The sequence below is a fragment of the Vombatus ursinus genome, unplaced genomic scaffold (genome assembly GCF_900497805.2).
Source record: "Vombatus ursinus unplaced genomic scaffold, bare-nosed wombat genome assembly UNPS02014798.1, whole genome shotgun sequence".
In the NCBI taxonomy this organism is placed as follows: Eukaryota; Metazoa; Chordata; class Mammalia; order Diprotodontia; family Vombatidae; genus Vombatus; species Vombatus ursinus.
The window spans coordinates 53,269,882-53,291,062 of record NW_020954576.1 but is presented as its reverse complement, the minus strand read 5'-3'; the positions used below and the strand labels follow the sequence as shown (position 1 = coordinate 53,291,062).

Sequence of the window (21,181 nt, the reverse complement as noted above, 5' to 3'; positions counted from 1 at the left end):
TGGAATCAGAAGACCCAAGTCTGAATCCTGGAGCTATGTGACCTCTGGGTCTTAGTTTCATCATCTGTGAAAGGTCGGTCCTTTCTAGCTTGAAATTCTATAAAGATGCTCAAGATAAGCTGATCCTGCAGTAAGGCAGATGGGAAGAAAGGCCTTCTGCTAGTAAGGATTGCTAAATGTTGAAACGGGCATCCACACCACCTTGTGTAATCTCTTTGAGTACAAGTAATTCCTATCCATCTGGACTGGGGCAAACTTGCCCGTAGGCAGGAAAGTGGATGAAACGCCTTCAAAGTTTCAGCCCTCATTTAGTTGGTGATATATCTACAAAAGTGTGAAAGGAGACAGAAGGGAATTCTGTGGGACAAAGAACAATGACTCTGGTGCCTCTTTCCCAGCCCAGGTCATAGGAAAGAAGCCCTGAGCTGGGGTGGGGGGTGAAGAGCCTCAACAGGACTGAAAGGCAGGGCCCTGGGAGGTGTTTATTGATTCCTCTGTGTAGAACTGGAAGGTGAGAGGGGCCACAATACCTTGATTTCCAGTGGCCTTGGCACCTAAAAGAGGACCCTCTGTCACCCCCGTCCCCCACCCCCTGCAATGGGCAAAAGGCCTAGAGGCCCGAGCCTCGAGAGTCCTGATCTCCAGTAAGGGAAAGTAGGTGGTTACTGGAACAGTCCTCACTAGACCTCTGGTAGTTCCTTCCTTTTTTTCTTCTTTTTGGTTTTCCGGGTCCTGTTTTCTTCTTCCTCTGCCTTCTCTACTTGAATGCCTACCTCATCTTCTGTTTCCTTTTCCCGTTGTCTCTTTTTCTTCTTCTTCTTGCTGTTCTCATCAGGCTGTTCTAGGACCTCCATGTGCTCAGTCCTGTCTGTCACTGATGCTTCTTCCTGACTTTTCTTTTTCTTTTTCTTCTTCTTAATCTTCTGGGGCATTTCCTCAGCTGGGGAGTTAGGTACATCTGCATTCTGGCCTTTGTACTGTGCCAGGAAGGCCCGCTCCTGCTCTTCCAGCCGGGCCAGCTTGGCCTTCATGGTAAGCCCGTGGCGGGCACCCCTGGGGCAGGCAGATATCCAATCAGAGGAACACCAAAAAAATCAGACAAAGTGTTCCCTCCCCCTGTGGTCTTGCTTGTGTGGGGCAAGAGAGACTTGGTGGGCAGCATTAAAGCCTAGAGGTGAAAGGGGCTAGAGACAATGGTGGAAGCTTCACCTGGGAGAGTAAGCCTAGAGATGGGGAAGCTAGAGAAGGGCAGGGAAAGGAAAGCAGAGCTTGCAGACTGCCTTACTTGTGTGCAGTACGTCCTTCGCAGGCTCGAATCAACTCTTCATCTGTCAGGCTGGGTATTGACAGAGGGAAAAGTAGGTTAGGAAGACACAGCCTAAAGAAGAAACCCACTGTCTCCCCACCAAGCTATCCCAGGTGGGGAGTGCAACCCTCTTCAAGAAGATCTGCCCACATTCATGCAGGATGTGGAATACTGGAGCAAGGCCTTTGTATGACCCTCCAGTTCTAAGGGAATTCTCACATCTTTGCTGGTGGAGGTGCCTCATCCTCGCTGCTTTGTTCCCTCTGCTTCTCTGCTTTCTCCCCTCCTGAAGTGAGAGTGGCACTCTGGCAGGAGATTGAACATTTACGAGGTCAGCAAGTTTTTATGAAGCACCTACTATGTGCAAAGCACTAAAGGAAATGCAAAGTTTAGACAAAGTTCCTGTTCCCATGGGCCTCACGTTCTGGTAAGGAGATATAACTTATACACAAAAAACTAGAATACAAAATAGTACCGGCAAATCTAAGGCAGTGAGTTGCAGATCAGTTACTGGTCTGCATTGTTAGAAGGAATTTCCTTTGTTGTTGTTCAGTCATGTCTGATTCTCTGTGGCCCCATCTGGAATTTTCTTGGCAAAGATACTGAAATGGTTTGCCATTTCCTTCTCCAGCTCATTTTACAGATGAGGAAACAGGCAAACAGGGTTAAGTTACTTGCCCAGGGACACACAGCTAACAAATGTTTGAGGCCAGATTTGAACTTGGGAAGATGAGTCTTTCTGACTTCAGGCCCAGCACTCTATCCACTTTGCCACCTACTTGCCCCAAATGACAATAATACTGATATTTTGTTGTTTAGTTGATTAGTCATGTCCAATTCTTTGTGATCCCATTTGGGGTTTTCTTGGCAGAGATACTGGAGTGGTTTGCCATTTCTTTCTCCAGCTCACAGATGAAGAAACTGAGGCAAATGGGATTAATCCAACTTTTCCAGGGTCACACAGCTATTAAGTGTCTGAAGCCAAATTGGAACTCAGGTCCTCCTGACTCCAAGGCCAGTGCTCTATCCACTTTCCCACTTACCTTCCCAATTTCCTTACCAGTTAATTAAATCACAGGCACAGGCTCAAGCCACCAAAAAAGCCCTTGCAGTTGGGGGTGAAGTTGATTACTAATGGTGGAATTGGGACTAGTTTCTAGGAGGGCATTAAACTACGCTTTAAAGGACAGATAGAATTTCAACACTTTTAAAGGTAAGGAAGGACATTTTAGGTTTCAGGAACATGACCAAAGGATGGTCTTGTACACGAGTTAGGAAATAGCTCAGTTTGGCTAAAGCACAAGATACTTAGAGGGGAGGAGCTGTGAGTTAAGTCTGGAAGTGCCTGGCACACTAGATCAGGGGGACCTTTGAATGCCAGGCTAAGGAAGAAAGACCTTTAGTAGGTAAGTAACAGGGAGCCACTGAAGGGTTCTGAGCAGAGGAGAGACAAGACCAATCTGTCCCCTTTTATCACCATCACCATCCTCATCCTTCTCCATTAGGTTTGTTCCAGCTTCACAGTCCTGAGTCCTAACTAGCCAATTACCATATGCCCATTTCACATGGTAGATCCATATTTCAGGCTGCTAACTTAAACAGGTGCTGCATCTACAATGCTGCAATGACAAACCTGGCCTCCCCCCATCTCACACAGAGACAGTGGAAAGAATACCAGATCTAGATCCAGGTTTACCCCTCACTTCTTCTGGCACCTCAGGCTACTTCCCTAATCTGTAAAATGAGGGCATTTGGCTGGGTGACCTCCCAAATTCAGATCTCTGAGTCTATGATGAGAATGTAGAAGGAAAAGAAAACAGATGGGAAGGTGCTTCGGTCACTACTCCCCAAGATCAAATGACAACACTTCTATTACTATTTCTATTACTGTTACCATCTTGGTTACACTGCCCACGAAGAATCTTAGCTACAAGAGGGAGAACTTAACAGACTTACTGAGTTCAACACTACATGGATAGAGAATTGGACTTGAGTCAGAAGACCGAAGTCTGAATCTTTTTTCAAACACCAAAAATGGAATGATCATGGTTAAGTCACTTAACTTGGGCAGGTGGGTGGCAAAGTGGATACAGCACTAGGCCTGGAGTTAGGAAGACCGAGTTCAAACGTGACCTTAGTCATTTACTAGTTGTGTGATCCTGGGCAAGTCACTTAACTTCTCTCTGCCTCAGTTTCCCCAACTTTAAAATGGGGATAATACCTCACAGGATTGTTGTGAGAATCAAATGAGATAATAATTGTAAATCTCTTAGCAAAGTTCCTGGCACACAAGAAAGTAGTATATAAATATTAACTGCTATTATTTTTTATTATTAATTAACTTTTTGAAGCCTTTTCCTCATCTGTAAAATAAGAATAATACTTTTACTACCAATCTTCCAGGCTAATTGTAAATAAAACCCTTTGTAAATTGCAAAGTGCCATATAAACATGAGTTATTATAAAAGTTCATTTTCTACATCCTTTCCATGGTCTTTCCTTATAACATCCGCCCCCCCTTATTCCCCACTAGAATTCTGGATACTTGCTAAAAAAACAGTAAGATTCTTTTGGAGAATGGGAAAGTTGGCAAAGAACCCTAGAATATCGGCTCAAAGGGACCTTGGATACTGGCTAGCCCATACCTGCACAACCTGTGGCCCACCAAAGAATTTCAGGTGGCCCACGAAAAATGTAGAGGAAAACATCCCCTCTACATTTTTTGCTGGCCTCCCGACATCCTTTGGCACGCCTGAGGGCCACAGGTTGTGGAGGCCTGAGCTAACCCAACCTCCTTATTTTGCAGATGAAAAGGAGATAGCAAATACCTTAGAGAGGGAACGGATTTGCTTGAGAACCCACAAACCCAGGTCTTATTCCATTCACAGTTGTGTGTTCATTATATGACCTCATAGCATGTCTTTATCTTATTGTCCAGGCCCCATGGTTCAGATATAGCCTTAGTCCTACCCCACTGCCTAATTCATCTAGAGGGCTATAAGACAGCTAGTGGTCACTTGTTTTGTAGAATACACTGTCTAATTCTTCCTCTTGCAAATGGAAGTGTGGCCAGTGTCTCCTGATAGTGAAGACAATAGAAAGTACGAAGCCCCACCTGGACTAGCAGGTGAGAGGAGGGTCTCCTTCATCCCTAGCCTCTAGTACCTTTATGAAGTGTCCGTACAACAGGCTGGACTTTGAGTCCCCAGATTGTTTCTGCTTGCTGGCATCCTTGGCCTGGGTCTTCATCTTTACTCCATCCTGTTGGGGAGGTGGAGGTTAAACTGAGTCTGCTGCCCCACGCCCGATTCTCACAGTCCCCACACAGACCAAGTGCTTGTGTGTTCTATGCTCATCTCTCCCTCCCCTCCACTTACCCCATCCCGCCCCACCCAGTACCTTCCCAGTCTCCACCACCAAGCTGGCAGCTGTCTTGTTGAAGAGTTGGCTCCACCAGTGGTCAGTGAACTCCTTGGAAGGGTCATGTCCCACCTGCCCAAGGGGAAGGAGACACAATCCTGCAAATGCCATCCTTCCATCCTGATTTCCCCTCTGGGTCCCCGGGTCCCAGACCCCTATGGAGTTCCTTACCCCAGCATTGTCCTGCTTCAGCTTCACCTTGATTGCCTGGGCTATGCCATCTTCCTTCTTGCCCAGGCCCTTGCCTGGAGGGAGTAGAGACCAGGCTCATGCAGTTCATCTGTCTGCGTTGAACCTTCACAGCAAAATCTTGACCCCTGACCACAACACTGCCTGTAGACTCCAATCAACTCTATCCCTCTCTCTTCCCCAATTTAGTTCCACAGTGTCTCCTGGAAAACTTCAGAGGCTCCTGACTCCACTCCAGCCAAATTTCCTGCACTGATATCTAGAACCCATTCAAATGGATCATCTGTCCCAATCTGTCTGTGTCCTGGGGGAGCTTACAACTACACAAGGGACTAGGCCTGTATCCTCCAACTCTCCCTGGGGGAAGAATGGCATCATCCTCATCACAGCAAACATTTAAAGAGTGCTTACTATGTGCCAGGCACTGTGCTCTACAATTATGGTCTCGTTTGATCCTCACAACTACCCCAGGGAGGTAGGTGCTCTTATAATCTCCATTTTACAGATGGGGAAACTGAGGTAAACAGGAGTTAAGTGACTTGCCCCAGGCTCACACTGCTAGTTAAGTGTCTGAAGCAGGATTTGAACTAGGAGTCAGGAAGACTCCAGACTCAAAGCTCTATCTACTGTGCGCTATAACTGAGAGTGCTAAACTTAAGAGTCAGAAGACCTGGATTCAATTTCTAGCTTTGTCACCTATGATCCGATGTTACCATGGACAAGTCACTTAGCCTCTTAGGGCCTCTTTTTGCCTTACCTATAACTTGAGGGTAATAACACTACTTCACATTACCTACTGTACCCCAGAGCTGTGATTAAAACACTCTCCAGATAAGAAAGTATTATAGAAATGTGATCTCTTGTTATTAGCTTAATAGGATTCTCCTTACTGTTATATACGGTGTCCCAAAAGTCTTAGTGAAGTTTTAAACTCTAAAAGCTTAAAGTCTGTAAGATGAGTAGTATATAGTTTCTTGTGGCGGGATCTTCTCTTCTTTCTCCAAATAGCTCTTAAATGCCCAGGACAGGGCTTTGCCCACAGGGAATACCTGAGGCAGCTAGGTGGTACAGTCCATATAGCACTGGACTTGATTCAGGAAGAGCTGAGTTCAAATCCTGTCTCTGACACTGAGATATGTGACCCTGGACAAATCACTTAACCTCTCTGTCTCAGTTTCCTCAGTTGTAAAATGGGTATAATATAGGCACCTATCTCACAGGGTTGTTGTGAGGATCAAATGTGATATCATGTTAAGCACTCTGCAAAACTTAAAAGCATTGTATAAATGCCAGCTATTAAGTCTCATTTCTGAGGGCTCTATTCCCTGTCCCTTTTCCATCTGGGCACCCTACCTTCATTTCCTTTCAGAATGGTTCTTCCTCTTCCAATTCTGCCTAAGGACTAAGGTGGTTGTGCTAGTGGGGTACTAGAAAGCAGGACTGGAGGTCAGGGGCTATTACCTTGAATCCATCCATGCTTCTGCAGCTGCTCCTCAGCAAACTTCATCCCTTGACTCTTGGTCCCTGAGGCGATGCTCATGTTGAGAAAAGGGTTAGTCTCTGCCCTCAATGTCTCACCAGTTCAAAAGTGGTTACTATCATCCCTCTGAAAGAAAAAAAAAAGGATGCAAACCTATCACTCTCAGCCTGGTTCTACTATGAGCAGAACACTGGCCTGGTTTCTGGATTGATCGAGACTCAGTAAGAGATGTTCCAGTTCTTTAAAATAATTTCTTATGGGCTGGGGACAGTTTCAGAAATGTTCTAAATAACGGGAACATTGTTAGACTAAGCATACACTCTCCAAAAAGGGCCAGTGTCAAAGGAATTCCCTTCATTTTGACCTGTCAGTTCAGAGGTGCTTTAACAAGCAAACATTGCCTCAGTCACACCTGACATGACATGACAGTCCTGGGGCTGCATCCTATTTGGTCTCCTTAAAAGGATCTCCTGTCTCCTCTGGAGAGGATCTGCCTCTACTTTCAAAGAGGACACTCCATCTCTAGTCTCTGTATCTTTACACCAGTTGTCTGTCCCCCATACCTGGGATATTCTACACTCTCCCTTCTTCTGCCTCTTAGTTTCCCTGGCTTCCTTCAAGACAGCTCAAATGCTACCTTCTGCAAGAGGCCTTTCCTGGTGTCCTTAGCGAATGCCTTCTTCCCCTTTCCCACTACCTCCTGAATACAGATCTTCTAAGTACCTAGATATTTACAAATAGTCAGCCTCATTAGACCGAGAGAGCTCCTTGAAGGTAAAGACTGTCTTATGGATCTGTTTGTATCCCCAGCCCTTAGCACAGTGCCAGGCACTTAATAAATAATGATTCCTTGAAAGTAGAATTGTTTTTGCCTTTCTTTGTATTCCCAGCGCTTAGTACAGTGCCTGGCACATAATAAGTGCTTAATATTTATTGATCAATTATTTCCTTGAAAGTGGCAGCTGTTTTTGCTTTTCTTTATGTCCGCAGCACTTATCACAACGCCTGGCACAGAGGAAGAGCTTAGTAAGCGTTTATTGACTGATGCCTTGGGAGTAGAGTCTGTTCCTGCCTTTCTCTGTATCCCCGGCGATCAGCATCGTGCCAGGCATAAATGCCTGCTGACTGACTAACCTCCAGCTGTCCCCAAAAGCCCGCTCCGTCTGGCTTCCCTCCCCCTCCGGGGTCGCCCAGCCCTGCGGCGATCTAATTCCCATCCCTCCGGCTGCAGTTCCGGAAGGGCAGTCTCCAGCCCTTACATTTATCTGCTCCTCTTACCACCTCTTCCTCCCTTCCGGTGTGCAGCCAGCTTCTCTCTACTGATGGTAGCCGCTCACAGCCCCGTCAGGGTCCTCATAGCAGAAACACGCGGAGTCCACAACCGGCAAGCTGCCATGTTTCCGGAAGTACCGCTTTCGGGCCCTTCTAAGCGGCAAAGACCATAGAATGGAACCCGGGGGACCATAGAGTTCCGGTCCTCCGAGGGGAGGAAGTTCCGAACTTCTCCCGGAAGCGGGCTGGCGCTCAGGTTGTTATAGAAACGCGGACTCTTTTAGGGTCAGTTTCGAAGCTGTGTGAGTGTGTGTGTGTGTGTTCATGTTCAAATCTGCCCTCAGACACTTTCTAGCTGTGTGACTCTGGCCAAGTCACTTAATGCTGTTTTACCTCAGTTTCCTCATCTGTAAAATGAGCTGGAGAAAGAAATGGCAAAATCACTCTAGTATCTTTGCCAAGAGAACCCCAAATGGGGTCACAGAGAGTAAAATGTGACTGCAATGACTGAACAACAACAAGCACCTTCAGTGCACAAGCCATAGTCAAGACCTTTGTAGCTTAGTGACTATAACAACTTATATTTATTTAACACTTTGAAGTTTGCAAAGTATTTTACATCTATGATCTCCTTTGAGCCTCACAACCCTATAAAGATAGGTGGTAGTACTGCTTTACAGATGAGGAAACTGAGGTTAAGTGACTTAAGTGTGATAAGTCACACCTTGAGTAATTGTTAGAGGAAAGACTTGAACCCGGGTCTTCCTGACTCCAGGTCCAGCATTCCATGTACTCTGGGTGGGCTGAACTTTGGAACTGATTGTGTGACTGGCATAAGGACCTCCCAACATGACAAGTCCTCATCAGAAAAGGGGCTATGCTCTATGAGCAAAGCAGAATTGAAGTAGCTCAAAAGAAACACGAGATGTGCAGATTTAGAGAAATCCAAATGTTCACGGACTATTTGTGCCTGACCTGGGGCAGAACATTCCGAGCTTGTACAGGTCTGATCAGCCACTGTCAGACGCACTATAACTTGACTCTTGCATAGTGATGTCATTTTGGTCTTCTTAATAACGAAGGCCAACAACCAACCAACCAACTGTAAGTAGCTTATATACCACTGGCATAGTCTTTAGGAACCCAAGGTTCACTCCATGCCACAATGAGGCCCTGGAGGAGTATTTTGGTTGAGATGCATAATAACTCAAATTTGTAAAGGGCAATTATATATCCTATTTTGCAGATGAAAAAATTGAGGCTTGAAGAGATTGTTGTTTGTTATGTGAATATTGCTCTGAGGTGACAGTTTTCCTGTCTGTGAAGAGAAAGTTCTTATACACCTCTAAAATTTCCATCCTCTACCTACAGGAATTTGGCATTTATATAGCACCTACTATGTGCCAGGTACTGTGCTAAAAAGATTATCTAACTTAACATTGAATTGGGATGAAGGCTTTAATACCTCCAAGTCTATCCCTATGCAGTGGTTTCCACTAGTCATAGTTATCATTACCAGCAAAATGTATTGAGTACCTACTATGTGCAAGGCATCTATGATTGGTTCTGGGGACCAGATGGTCTCTTTACCCCAAGGAATTTGTAAAATATTTGGAATTTTACACCAGTATTTCTCCAGTTCAAGAGATTCTGGCTCACAGTGCATATTGCCATCCTAGTCATAAGTAAATCGAGAAGGGTAGAACTATCTAGTACCTCCCCAGCATTATTTGTATCTCCTCTGTGAGAGATGAGAGGAACACCTCTGTCATTCCTTGGATTTTCTGTTTCACGGTGGCTAAAAATTCTCTAGTTCTCCCCCACCCCACCCTCTATTTCGGGGTACAGTGACTTGCCAAGGGTCACACAGCTAGTAAGAGTCTGAGGTCACATTTGAACTCAAGTCCTCCTGATTCCAGGGCCAGTGCTCTATCCACTGTACTGCCTAGCTACCCCCTTTTTTTCTTTTTTTTTTCTAGTTCCCTTGTCTTCCTTCTTTCTTCCCATGAAGTTAGTGAAAGTGTGAGACCTGGTATTAGAGAGTCAATAAACCAAAATAAACTAAAGTTTGTCTGATTATGGCCTGGCAGAGCAACAGAACATTAACAGAGGAACTCAAGAAAAGCTTTGAGGCCTTTGAGAGTAAGAGATCAAATAGGGATCGCTGAATTTCAGGGAGTTTCATGTTGGTCTTGGGAGGTAAAAGCTCCAAGTATAACAATGGTTAGAATGTTCATAAATTTGTAGCACCCCCTCTGGAATCATTTCCCAAGTTCCTACCTGTAAGGGCAACTGGGTCTCTGGGAGACAGTTGACTACTGCTCCCTGAGGGTCCTAGGAGTAACCAAGCTTCTAATACTATTGCTTGTAAGACTCTATCTGGTTTGCTCCCCCAATATCAATTAACCAATTTATGTCAAGTAGCTTTTACAAAAGGATATTTATTAAGAAGGTATAGAAAGGACAAAAGTTATAAAGACATCCCTCAAACTAGAGATACACTCTTCCCTCTACACACTCTTGGTCTCTGGGTAGAACAGGCTCTAACTTGAAGCTCAGAAGTTCTGAGGCCCACATTTTAGGAAACATGTGGGGCTAAAAGGGATCTCAAGACCCCCAGATCTGGGGAGTCTTTTTGAGGTCTGCACAATGTTCACTTCTGAGTGTGCTGTTACTGATGGATGCAATTGCTCCCTTGACCCACTGAGCTAGCTCTTTGTAGGAGGTGGGGTCTTTGGCTCACATGTCAATCCACTGCCAGGCTGTGTCACGCAGGATGCCCGTCAGGGTGGGCTTCTCACCGGACACAGCTACTGCCCCTAGCAGCCCATGTGGTCTCTGCTACTGATTCTGATTGCTGAGGGGATCTCTGATGGTCATTTAGACCTTTGGAAGCTCACAAGGTCATAATATAGTCTATTCCTTCTCCCAATACTCATTCACCTAAGATCCGGAAAGAATAAACACAGTTGAAACAAGCAACATGTATTCAAGGACACATAGCCACTGGGTGGGGAGGTAAGGCAGCCATAGCTATTACTTCTCTCCCCGACAGAAGCCCACAGCTCATCTTCCCCATTCAGAAATGTGGGGTAGAGAGAAACTTAATTCCAGTTCTATCATTAGTCCTTCTGACTCTGAAACTCAAAATTCGCCACATAGCTCTTGCCCCTCAGTCACTAGGGCCTGAAGAAGACGCCTCCCCCCCCCCCCCCCCCCGCCCAGAGTTGTACAAGTTGGATTGAAACTAGGCAGAGAAATTTTTCACATGCTTTAAGGACTGAGTTCTTGTTGGCCAGCTTCCCAGTATAAATAGAATAGAATAATGGATTCTGTGATGGTTACTACTAAGTAGAATGTGATTTAGTATAAGTTACTCTTAGTGATCATTACTATTAAGTAAAATGTAATCTTAGTAGCTATAAAAATAGTTTTAGAAAATTATCACTGGGACATTTTTGTACCAACTGTAAGTTATCATAATATACTGAAACAATGAAAAATATATATTGTGAAGAATGGTTGAAGGGACTGGAGTTAGGAAGGGAGGAAGGGAATAAGTATTTATATAGCACCTACATGTGCTTTTTACTATTACCTCATTTTATCCTCACAAAAGCCTTGTAAGTTAGGTGCTATTATTAACCTCATTTTACAGTTGAGGAGTGGATAGAGTAGTGGGCCTGGAGTCAGGAAGACCTGAGTTCAAATATGGTCTCAGACACTGTGGCTCTATGACTTCAGGCAAGTCACTTAGCCTCTGTTTGCCTCAGTTTCCTCAACTGTAAAATGGGGATAATAATAGCACCTACTTCCCAGGGTTGTTGTGAGGATCAAATAAGGTACTATTTATAATGCTCTTTTTTAAAAAATTTTTGTGGTTTGTTGCCAATGTTTTTTTTTCTTTTTTCTTTTTTCTTTTTAATATTTTTTTGGGGGGTGGTTGGGCAATGGGGGTTAAGTGACTTGCCCAAGGTCACACAGCTAGTAAGTGTGATGTGTCTGAGACCGGATTTGAACTCAGGTCCTCCTGAATACAGGGCCAGTACTCTATTCACTGTGCCACTTAGCTGCCTCCTAATAATGCTCTTAGCATAATCCCTAACACATAATAGAGGCTATGTAAATACTAGCGATTAATTATTGAACTCAGGTCTTCCTGACTCTGGGTCAGCTAGGTGGCACAGTAGTAGAGTGCTGGGCCTGAAATCAGTAAGACATCTTCCTGAGTTCAAGTTTGCCCTCAGATGCTTACTAGCTGTGTGACCCTGGGCAAGTCACTTCACCCTGTTTGCCTCTGTTTCCACATACATAAAATGAACTGGAGAAGGAAATGGTAAACCACTCTAGTATATTTGCCAAGAAAACCCCCCAAATGCAGTCACAAAGAGTCAGACATGACTGAAAAATGAGAGGACAACTTCCTGACTCCAGGCCCAGTGCTCTATCCACCAGCTCACCAGCTACCTCAGATCAATACTTCTGACTCAGATTCTATGATTTTACTGGCTTGTGAGCCAAGACCAGATTCATATGAGCTTGCAAAATAAATAATTCCTTGCATGTATAAAATACTTTGTCATTCCTTATTTCATTTTATCCTGCCTCTCCCAGGAGAACAAGGCTGACATTACTATCCCCATTTTACAGAAGAGGCAGCCAGGCATAGTGGCTAGAGCACAAGTTTGGGAGTCAGAAAATCTTTTAAAATCCTCACTCTGATACTCACTACTCATATGACCTTTGGGCTTCAGTTTCTGCATTTGTGAAATGAGGGGAATTAGACTAGATGATCTCCAGAGTTTCAACAGTCCTATGAAATCTGGGCTCAAGAAGTTTAAGGAACTTGCCTACAGAGCTAATTAGTGGTAGAGTGATGACTAGTACCCAGACCTTCTGACCTTAATCCTAGAAATTTATCTTTTTTAGTAGTTGAAGAGATTCGGACCGTTATGAATTGAAGGTGAATGTCGATCAATCTCTGTGTAAGTGGTAGGCATAGGAATGAAGTGAGTAGCTCCAAGAAAGTTGAATTCTGAGTTTGCCAGGCTGATCTTTTTGCTACATCTCCTAAAGTCAGGGCCCTTTCAGCACTAGGATCCTAGATTCTTGTTAATTGCAAGCTTGATCTTTTCCTTCCAGAAAGCCAATTCCAAGACGCCTCCTGTGTGTGGCACAAAGTCTTTGAAAAGCTAGATAGGCTCACCCATGCGAACCTGAGCTCTATGCAGATTATGCAAGGAAAGATCCAGGGCTTCTGACCCACTTCTCTTCTTTGTTAGAGGTGGCCCAAATTCAGGCACAGAGGCCTCATCCTGCTCCTGCCTCTCAGTCTCTTCAGGATGAAGACAGCTGGACAATTCTCCAGATTGGGATGAGGACAGTAAATACCTTCCCCAGTTTAGACTCTAGTTCCTGTCTAATTTGACAAGAGTTTTGGTCACTAGTCTTCAGAAGGAATCCCTTCTAGAACTTTACACCCCTCTAGCCATGGTGACAGCCGAATCTCCCCATCCTCCCCAGCCCCTCTCCACCATCCAAGGACATCCACAGTCATTGTTTATTCCAGGTTATTGACAGTACTTGGAATTAACCCCTGCAGCTGAGGGGCAGGGGGTTGGACAGGAGATAGTTCTTAACCATTTTTCCTTTCTTCCCACTTTGTGAGAATCTCCTTTCCAACCGTTCCAGCATAATTGTTATTGTAAGCATTGATGTTTATTTTAATGCTTGTGACATGTATTTGTAGATATCAAATATACCTCAAGTAATTTTGCAAGGGAAGGCACAATTTCTGAAGCAATATTACACCTCTTAGGGGACAATAAGGGCTCTCAAAAGATTAGAGAGGAGTATGAGCACAATGTCCTGCATCAATTTCTTGATCTCACTGACCTGGGAGAATGAGGAACATCCACAGAGAATGGAAGGGGTGACTGAAAGGAATCTGGTATGGACACATACCATGTAGGACTCCTGCTGATCAAGGTAAGTGCTAGCTATTGCTGACAGAGGAGAAAAGTACCTTTCCCCCAACCCAGACTTTTTGCTTACCATTGAGAGCTAAGGGAGTGATAACTATTTAGATACAAACTAGAGACCAAACCTAAGAGCTGAGAGGTAGAACAGTTGATATTTGGGGATGAGATGTCAGGGAGCATTGAGAAGCCCTCTGTTCCTTAGGGCTCCTTCTCCCTTAGCCATTGCCAATCTGACTACTTCCTTCCCATTTTTTTTCCTTCAAAGGGCTAGAAGAGTGTAGGGGGGAAGAAAGGAAAGAGGGACCCTATGACTTAAGGCTATGTTGTCACTATAGCCTTCAATTTGGATTGTATTCACCTATTGGTGTGTTGATGCTATAGGTTCTGGACTCACTTTACCAACCCATACTGGAACTATTCCACAGCAGAGTCTCTAGGGCATGGATACTACTCATTGTTCTAGGGGTAGCCCTCAAGGGTTGAGGATGTCTAATAAGTATTAATCATTCAGGAGCTCCCATTTTGATGCACTCCCATAATATCATTCAATGAGTTAACATCTCCCCAATATCAATTAGCCAATTGCTATCAATTAACTTTTACACAAGAACATTTGCTGAAAAGACATAGCAAGGACCAGGATACAAAAATATCCCTTCCTCTCTCATACTCTCCCCATACTCTCCCCTCTACCTACCCATTTGGTTCCTGGGGGAGAAGACTCAATGTTGAAAGTGATTGCTACCAAATGTTCCTCCCTGAGCTCCCTCTGGCAGTACTTCATGGTTCTCTGAGGCATTTTCTGATTTCTCAGATTCCCCCCAAATCCACTGCTGGATGTGGTTAGAGCTGGAGGACAAGTTACACTTTTGCTTAGTTGGGCTGGCTCCCTGCTGGGTTGGGTCACTCACCTGATTTTGGGACATGGTGTCTCTGCTGCAAGGTGAATTCTCTGCTGAGCTGAGTCAACTAAGTCTCCCTTCAGGATTTTTATACTTCTGTAATAGTAATAATGTTTAACATTTATACAATTTGATACTTTTTATTTTATCTTGTTATGAATTCATTGAGTAGGACAGATAGTTGGAGAAACTGAGCACAGTTAAACAGTTGGCCTAAAGTCACTGTTGAGTTGATATCAGTGGAGCCCATGCTGATTGCCCACTGATAATACTTAGATTTTACTATAGAGCCAGCCCACCTCCTCATATATTCCTTTTTGTTTCTTTCTTTCTTTCTTTCTTTCTTTTTGGAGGCAATCAGGGTTAGGTGACTTGCCTAGGGTCACACAGTAAGTGTTTGAGGCCGGATATAAACTTACCTCCTGACTCCAGGGCCAGCCACCTAGCTGCCCCCATATATTTCTTTGATGATTATGTTTTTATAACTTCTGTGTAATTATTTATTGACAATATGCGGTAACCTGGGTCAGCTAGGTGGCCTGGTGGATAAAGTGCCAGGCCTGGAGTCAGGAAGATTTATCTTCTTGAGTTCAAATATGGCTTCAGACACAACTAGCTGTGTGACCCTGGGCAAGTCACTTAACCCTGTTTGCCTCAGTTTCTCATCTGTAAAATGAGTTGGAGAAGGAAATGGCAAACTACTCTAATGTCTTTACCAAGAAAGCCATAGACGGGTCACGAAGAGTCAGACGCAACTGAAACAGCTGAACAAGAACCTGTAACCTACTGCTGTAGCCTACTCATACCATAAATCTCTCCACTACTTTTTAGATGATTTCCAACTTTTATTCTTCAGAGACAGTGGTTTTACTTGCTTTGCAGCCATATAGCATCAGGGCCTTTGATTCAAGGAAATGCTTGAGACTACAATTTTTCAAAGGCAAGTCATCCTTCCCTCTTCTTCCTATTCAGTTCTGAGCCAGTTCATCATCTTTAGTGTCTATTCAAGATTCATATTATTAGAACAGCTCTACGGAGTGCCCATTTTACTTCATATCGTATTCAAACGATAAACATTCTTCATCCACTTGGTCTTTCATGTAGAATTAGCCTGAGTTCTTGAATGAGCATGGATTGTAATGTTCTGTGGCTTGATGTAATCAGTACAATGTCTTCAATGGCAAACACTTTGGTGAGTTAGGTTTCCCTGCTTTATGTCTTCCTTAATATAAATAGTCAAAGGGTTGTTGAACAAAATTTTCTCTGTAGTTACCTCTTTCAAGAAATTTTGTTATGTGTAGCCCCTATTCTGGAAAACTCTCCAAGTCCCATTTGCACTGGCAGGTCATGATCCCCAAAGGATGGCTGGCTAATACTTCTTAGGGATCCCAGCTAATCCTAAATGGTGGGTATGTCTAGTACTTTTGCTCATGGTCCTCCACCTATATACTTCCCCCTAACATTCCTCCAGTAGGGAGAATGTCCCGAGTGTTAGTAAATAATGGCCCCCCGATTGTGGATTGGGTGATCAATTAAGATATTATAAACTTCAAAAGAGAAGAGGTTATTGAGTGATTATGGCAGGAGGATAGTTTAGACATGGCAATGGGGATCAAGGAGTATTATGACTCTTCCATCATAACCAGTTAATGGGGGTATAAGGGAAAGTGCAGTTGGTACTGTAAGGGGTGGTCAGGAATGCAATGTCATCACAAGGGAGCCAGGTCTTACTGAGTGCCAGAAGATAGAAAAAGTGAGAGAGGAAGAGGTTTAACATGAAAAAAAAAGTTTGTTAATTATGGAGCAGACATTTCAGAGGGCACAGTGGAATGATGTGAGGAGATCTAGAATTGGACATTGGTGAGATAAGGTTGGGGTAAATGAAAGTGAGGGAATGGACAGTTGAGGTTGTGGAGAAGGTTTATCCTTCCATAGCAGGGAGTTCAGAATGAGATGTTGAGAATAAAAGGGCATGGAAGTGTGGTGAATGTTGGAGGATAAATGCAGATAGAGATTCATTGGGTGAGTAGAGGTCTGCTCAGGAAGGAAGGTAATTAAAAGTTCAAAGTCATCCCTCAGTGACCTCCAGAGAGGTGATATTGCTGTGTTCTCTAAAGTCTCAGGAAGCCTGCTTCATAGCAAGCACAAGCAGGTAGAAGTATGTTCCATGGCATCTGGGAGACCAAGAGGCAGAAAGTGGCATGTCTTGGGGCGCTGCCTCTGGCAAGCATAAGCAATGCCTGCCATTGGTTTGGATTTTTTAAAAGAGTATTCTCCAGAAGCATGGTAGTAGGCAATAGGCTGGGCTATTAGATGGTCTCTGTGGTGACTTGGGGGTGCAGTGGATACAGTGTTGGACTTGGGGTCAGGAAGACCCGAGTACAAATCCTGCCTCAGACACTGACGCTGTGTGACCCTGAGCAAGTCACTTAACTTCTAATCTGTAAAATGGGGATAATATTAGTTACTACCTCACAGAGTTGTTATGAGGATCAAATAAGATAACATAGATATAGCATATATGCTATATAAATATTAGCTGTTATCATCATCATCATGAAGTTTCTTTCAGCTCTAAGATTCTGTGAAATAGTCCTCCTTTCCCTTATCAATTACATTCCATTTATTTTTACTATTGTCTTCTGTCCTAAGAAGATCTCAAAGCACTTACCAGAAACCATTCAATTATTTAAAATAGTATTGTTGCCTGAGAGCCTAAAATGGAGAGAAGACCAAGGCATATAGAGCCTCTGGCATGCTCACCCTCCTAAAGGAAGCCTGTTTATTTGGGTTGGATTGGCCTGGGGCCAAGCAGATGTTCTGGTTCAGGGTGTCCTGTGTGAGGAGACAGGAGGTTGTTTGTCCTCTCTCTAGAGAGCTACTGGTCCAAGGGGAGGAGGGAAAGGACCAGGGACAAAAGGAATTGAGAGGAAAAGGAAGGCAGAGCTGGGACAAGGCATTTTCAAGCCAAAGGGAAGGACTGAAAATTGTGCACCCTGTGGATTACTGATCACTCTGAGCCTTCATTATAATACATGCAACTTGACTTACCACAGAGTTAATACTTACATGCCATAATGAGCACAGTTATGTTTTTCTCTTGGTATTAAAAATAGATGCATTTATTTTTTAATTAATTAATTTATTTTTAGTTTTCAACATTCACTTCCACAAGATTTTGAGTTCCAAATTTTTTCCCTGTTTCTCTCTTCCCTCTACCCCAAGACATGTGTGCATCCTGAATACCCCTTCCCGTGATCTGCCCTCCCTTCTATCATCTCCCTTTCTCTTATCCTCTTCCCCTTAATAGATATATTTATAAAAAATAATCTTAAGTCCCTCTTCTGCTCCTGTTTATATTGTTACCTTTCCTACTCCGGCTCCAAGCTCTAAGGGAAGGATATGTCTTTTTGATGATGACTTATATCTAGATTTCAAAAAGGTATCTGTAGGTTCTGAGGAAGAAGCAGTTGCTTGTACTCCAAGGAATAAAATAGTGGAACCCCAAAAGATACCAGGCAAGAGTTCATCTGGTAAATGGCAGAGGAAATAGAGGGGAAAAAAGTTGATAGGTCATGGCTCCCTGATCAGAAGGGTAGAGACAGTTATTTGTCAAACCAATAATGATAAAGAGGTCTGTTGTTTTCCTAGAGCAAATATTCAAGACATAAAAGAGAATCTCTTAAGACTTGTTGAAATGGATGACTACTAACCACCTGTGGTGATTCACAAGGTATAAGTGATACTGCCAGAAGGAACCTAAAAAGCATTGCCAAAGATTAAAAGTCCTGGAAAAACAAAAACAAAACCTAAAGACCATAAGGTGCAGGTTGTATTTTCCCCTTTGTTGCATATTGAAGGAAAATGATACAAAACAGAAAATTATTTGGGGAAATGAACAGTTGGCCAAGAATAGGATTTGGATTTCTGGGCCATGACTTATAATTCAGGGATCAGAGACCACTTGCTATTGATGGAGTGTACCTAACAAAGGGTATTAGGATATATTGGCTTAGTATTTTGCAAATCTAATAAAAAGAGCTTTAAAATAAAAAGTATGAGGGAAGGAAAGAATGTCTAGGTGTATTCTTTAAACCAGATGACATAGAGAACTGGATATGCTAGGATTTGATAAGTTCACAAGTGGCAAAATCTCCCAAAAAGGAATCTGTAGTAAAACCCATAACTTCAAATGTCTATACACAAATGCTCAAAATTTAGGCAACAAGCAAGATATCTTAATTCAGGCAGGCAAAAAATGAAACCTGTGGCTAGACCATAGCTTTGGATGGGTAGAGATACCTTATTCAAAGCAAACAGAATAGATAAAAGGGGGAGTGGGGGGATGGCTGGGGGCATAGCATTGTATATTAAGAAGGCACACTAGTGTGAGGAAATCTAGGAACCAGAGTGGAGGAAGCATCATGGAAGGAAAAATAGAAACCATTTAACATTTGTATCAGTGATTTGGATAAAGGCATAGATGTCATGCTCATCAAATTTGTAGATGACACAAAACTGAATAGTCAAAACACTAGAGGATGAGAAGATCCAAAAATATCTTAACAGCATTTGGTTGAATCTAATAAGATGGAATTCAATAGAGACCAATGTTATACTTGGATTCAAAAGTCAATGTCTTGAGTACAAGATGGGGGAACCATAGTTAGGCATCAGTTTGTCTGAAAAAGAACTAAGAGCTTTAGTGGACTGAAGGTTTAATATGAGCCAGCAATGGGATGTGAAAGGCAGCAAAGCTAATGTGAGCTTTATTTTTTTAAAATTAATTTTCTTGTCTAATGTGAGCTTTAAAAAAGCAAATATGGGCTTCATTAAGAGAATAGCTTCCAGAGATAAGGAGCAGATAGTCCCTCCCATACTCTCCATATCTGGCATATTGTGTTTAATTCTGAACTCTAGTTGTAGAGCTTTCAGAGGAGGGCAACCAGGACAGTGAAAGGGCCTTCAGTAAGGATTTATTAAAGAGACTGGGGATATTTGGCTTGGCCCCTAGGGAGGGCCTTCTTGCCTATAATTGAATCCCCAGTGCTTAGCACAGTGCCTGGCTCAGAGTAAATATGTAATAAATGCTTCTTGACTTGACTGGGGAAGGTTAGAGGTGGGGGAGTGGGGAGTAACTTGATAGCCATATTCAAGTATTTGAAATGCTGTCATGTATAAGGGATCCGATTTGTTCAGTTTGGCCCCAGAAGTTAGAAATAGGAACAACAGGTGAAAGGCAAATTTGGATTTAACATCAGGAAAATTGTCCTAACAATTAGCTGTTCAAAATTAGAATGGGCTAGGGGCAGCCAGGTGGTGCAGTAGATAGAGCGCTGGCCCTGGATTCAGGAGCACCTGAGTTCAAATCCAGCCTCAGACACATAACACTTACTAGCTGTGTGACTCTGGGCAAGTCACTTAACCTCCATTGCCCAACCAGCAACAACAACAAAATATTAGAATGGGCTGCCTCAGGAGATAGGGTTTCTTCTCATAGAAGATCTTTAAATAAAAACCGAATGACCACTTGTCAAACATATTATAGTGGGGATCCCTTTTGGGTTGGATTAGATAGTTTCAGAGATGCTTTCCAATGCTAAAATTCTGTGACTCTTTGATTTTTGTAGGATAGATTGGGGCCTCTCCTATTGGATTCTGCCGTTTATGTCCTGATGAGAATCTTAAGGCTTCCCAGAATCTAAAGGGCACAGAGAATGGAGAGAGAAGGCTGAAGAGATATATCTGGGGAGAAAGCAGCAGAACATTATGTGAAGCTAAAATGATGGGGTGCTTGGACCCCAGCCCTAGGGCCATATCTCTCCCCAGCCCAAAGACCCTATCTCTGGCAATAACTCATGAGTGGGCCCCAGTGAGGCAAACTATCTCTCCCTGTTACAAGAACAAGCTGACCTCTGTAGAATTTCCCTTGTATGAACAGGACTATCTTGTACCAGCAGAACTATCATGTACTGATTTCCACAGTAAATGTATACAATCCAGAGGTCAAGCCTTAGACATCAGCTCCCAAGGCTATTTTGTTACAAGATGTACAGACATACAGGCCCCTTAGAAGGTCCCCCACCCCCACCCCAGGCCATGCCAATAGTGAATGTCACCTGCACCCAAGGTACAGAAACTGTATGTCCACCACCTAATTAGCATACTTGCCACACAATTCACTGTATCTTTTCTATATAAGCTTTAGCATCACTCCTGTTAGGTTGCAAATTCCTTAAGGAGCTCTGCCCGCCATATTAGTGTTGCAATAAACTTTTTGCCACTTGACTGGAAGACTGCTTGAGTCAATGAATTCTTTCCAGACAACTCTGCCCTGAACCTCGGTGTTTTGGGGGCCCTGTACCCCTAAAACCGCATCATAAAGGCATGAGCTTGTTTAAGCCAGATAAGAAAAGACCAAGGGATTATTTAAGTGTCTTCCCCATGATACAGAGGATGGGGCTCAACTGTTCTTGCCTTTACACTGAGGACAGAATAAAGGAAATGGGTTTAAATAAGAGCAGGATGTACTTATTTATAGCAGCACTTTTGTGGTAGCTTACTTACATGAAGTGAGGCAGAGTGAAGTAAGCAGAGCCAAGAAGATAACATCCATTACTACATCAATGTA

The 21,181-nt window shown here is 43.4% G+C and overlaps 1 protein-coding gene across 2 annotated transcripts; it reads right to left on the bottom strand.

Moving 5' to 3' along the window:
• Nucleotides 1–288: 288 nt before the first annotated feature.
• On the bottom strand, nt 289–7,812 carry GPATCH4 (G-patch domain containing 4). Of its 2 annotated transcripts, none has more exons than XM_027871140.1 (8): nt 7,655–7,812; nt 6,377–6,521; nt 4,898–4,971; nt 4,706–4,798; nt 4,472–4,567; nt 1,526–1,611; nt 1,286–1,336; nt 289–1,053 (listed from the first exon to the last, which is right to left on the bottom strand). In XM_027871140.1, exons 2-8 carry the CDS (start codon nt 6,453–6,455, stop codon nt 681–683), a joined length of 852 nt encoding a protein of 283 aa, XP_027726941.1. In that variant the 5' UTR covers nt 6,456–6,521; nt 7,655–7,812; the 3' UTR covers nt 289–680. The 2 variants fall into 2 exon arrangements, with proteins under 2 accessions (XP_027726941.1, XP_027726940.1); XM_027871139.1 differs by having other exon boundaries at nt 7,674–7,812.
• Between the last annotated feature and the right edge of the window lie 13,369 nt (nt 7,813–21,181).

Coding starts and splice junctions, on each gene's coding strand:
- GPATCH4 (XM_027871140.1), bottom strand. CDS start 6,455: ATGAGCATCGCCTCAGGGACCAAGAGTCAAGGGATGAAGTTTGCTGAG. Junction 1,337..1,525: donor GCACCTCCACCAGCAAAGAT/GTGAGAATTCCC, acceptor GTCAATACCCAG/CCTGACAGATGAAGAGTTGA. Junction 1,054..1,285: donor GAAGGACGTACTGCACACAA/GTAAGGCAGTCT, acceptor TGCCTGCCCCAG/GGGTGCCCGCCACGGGCTTA.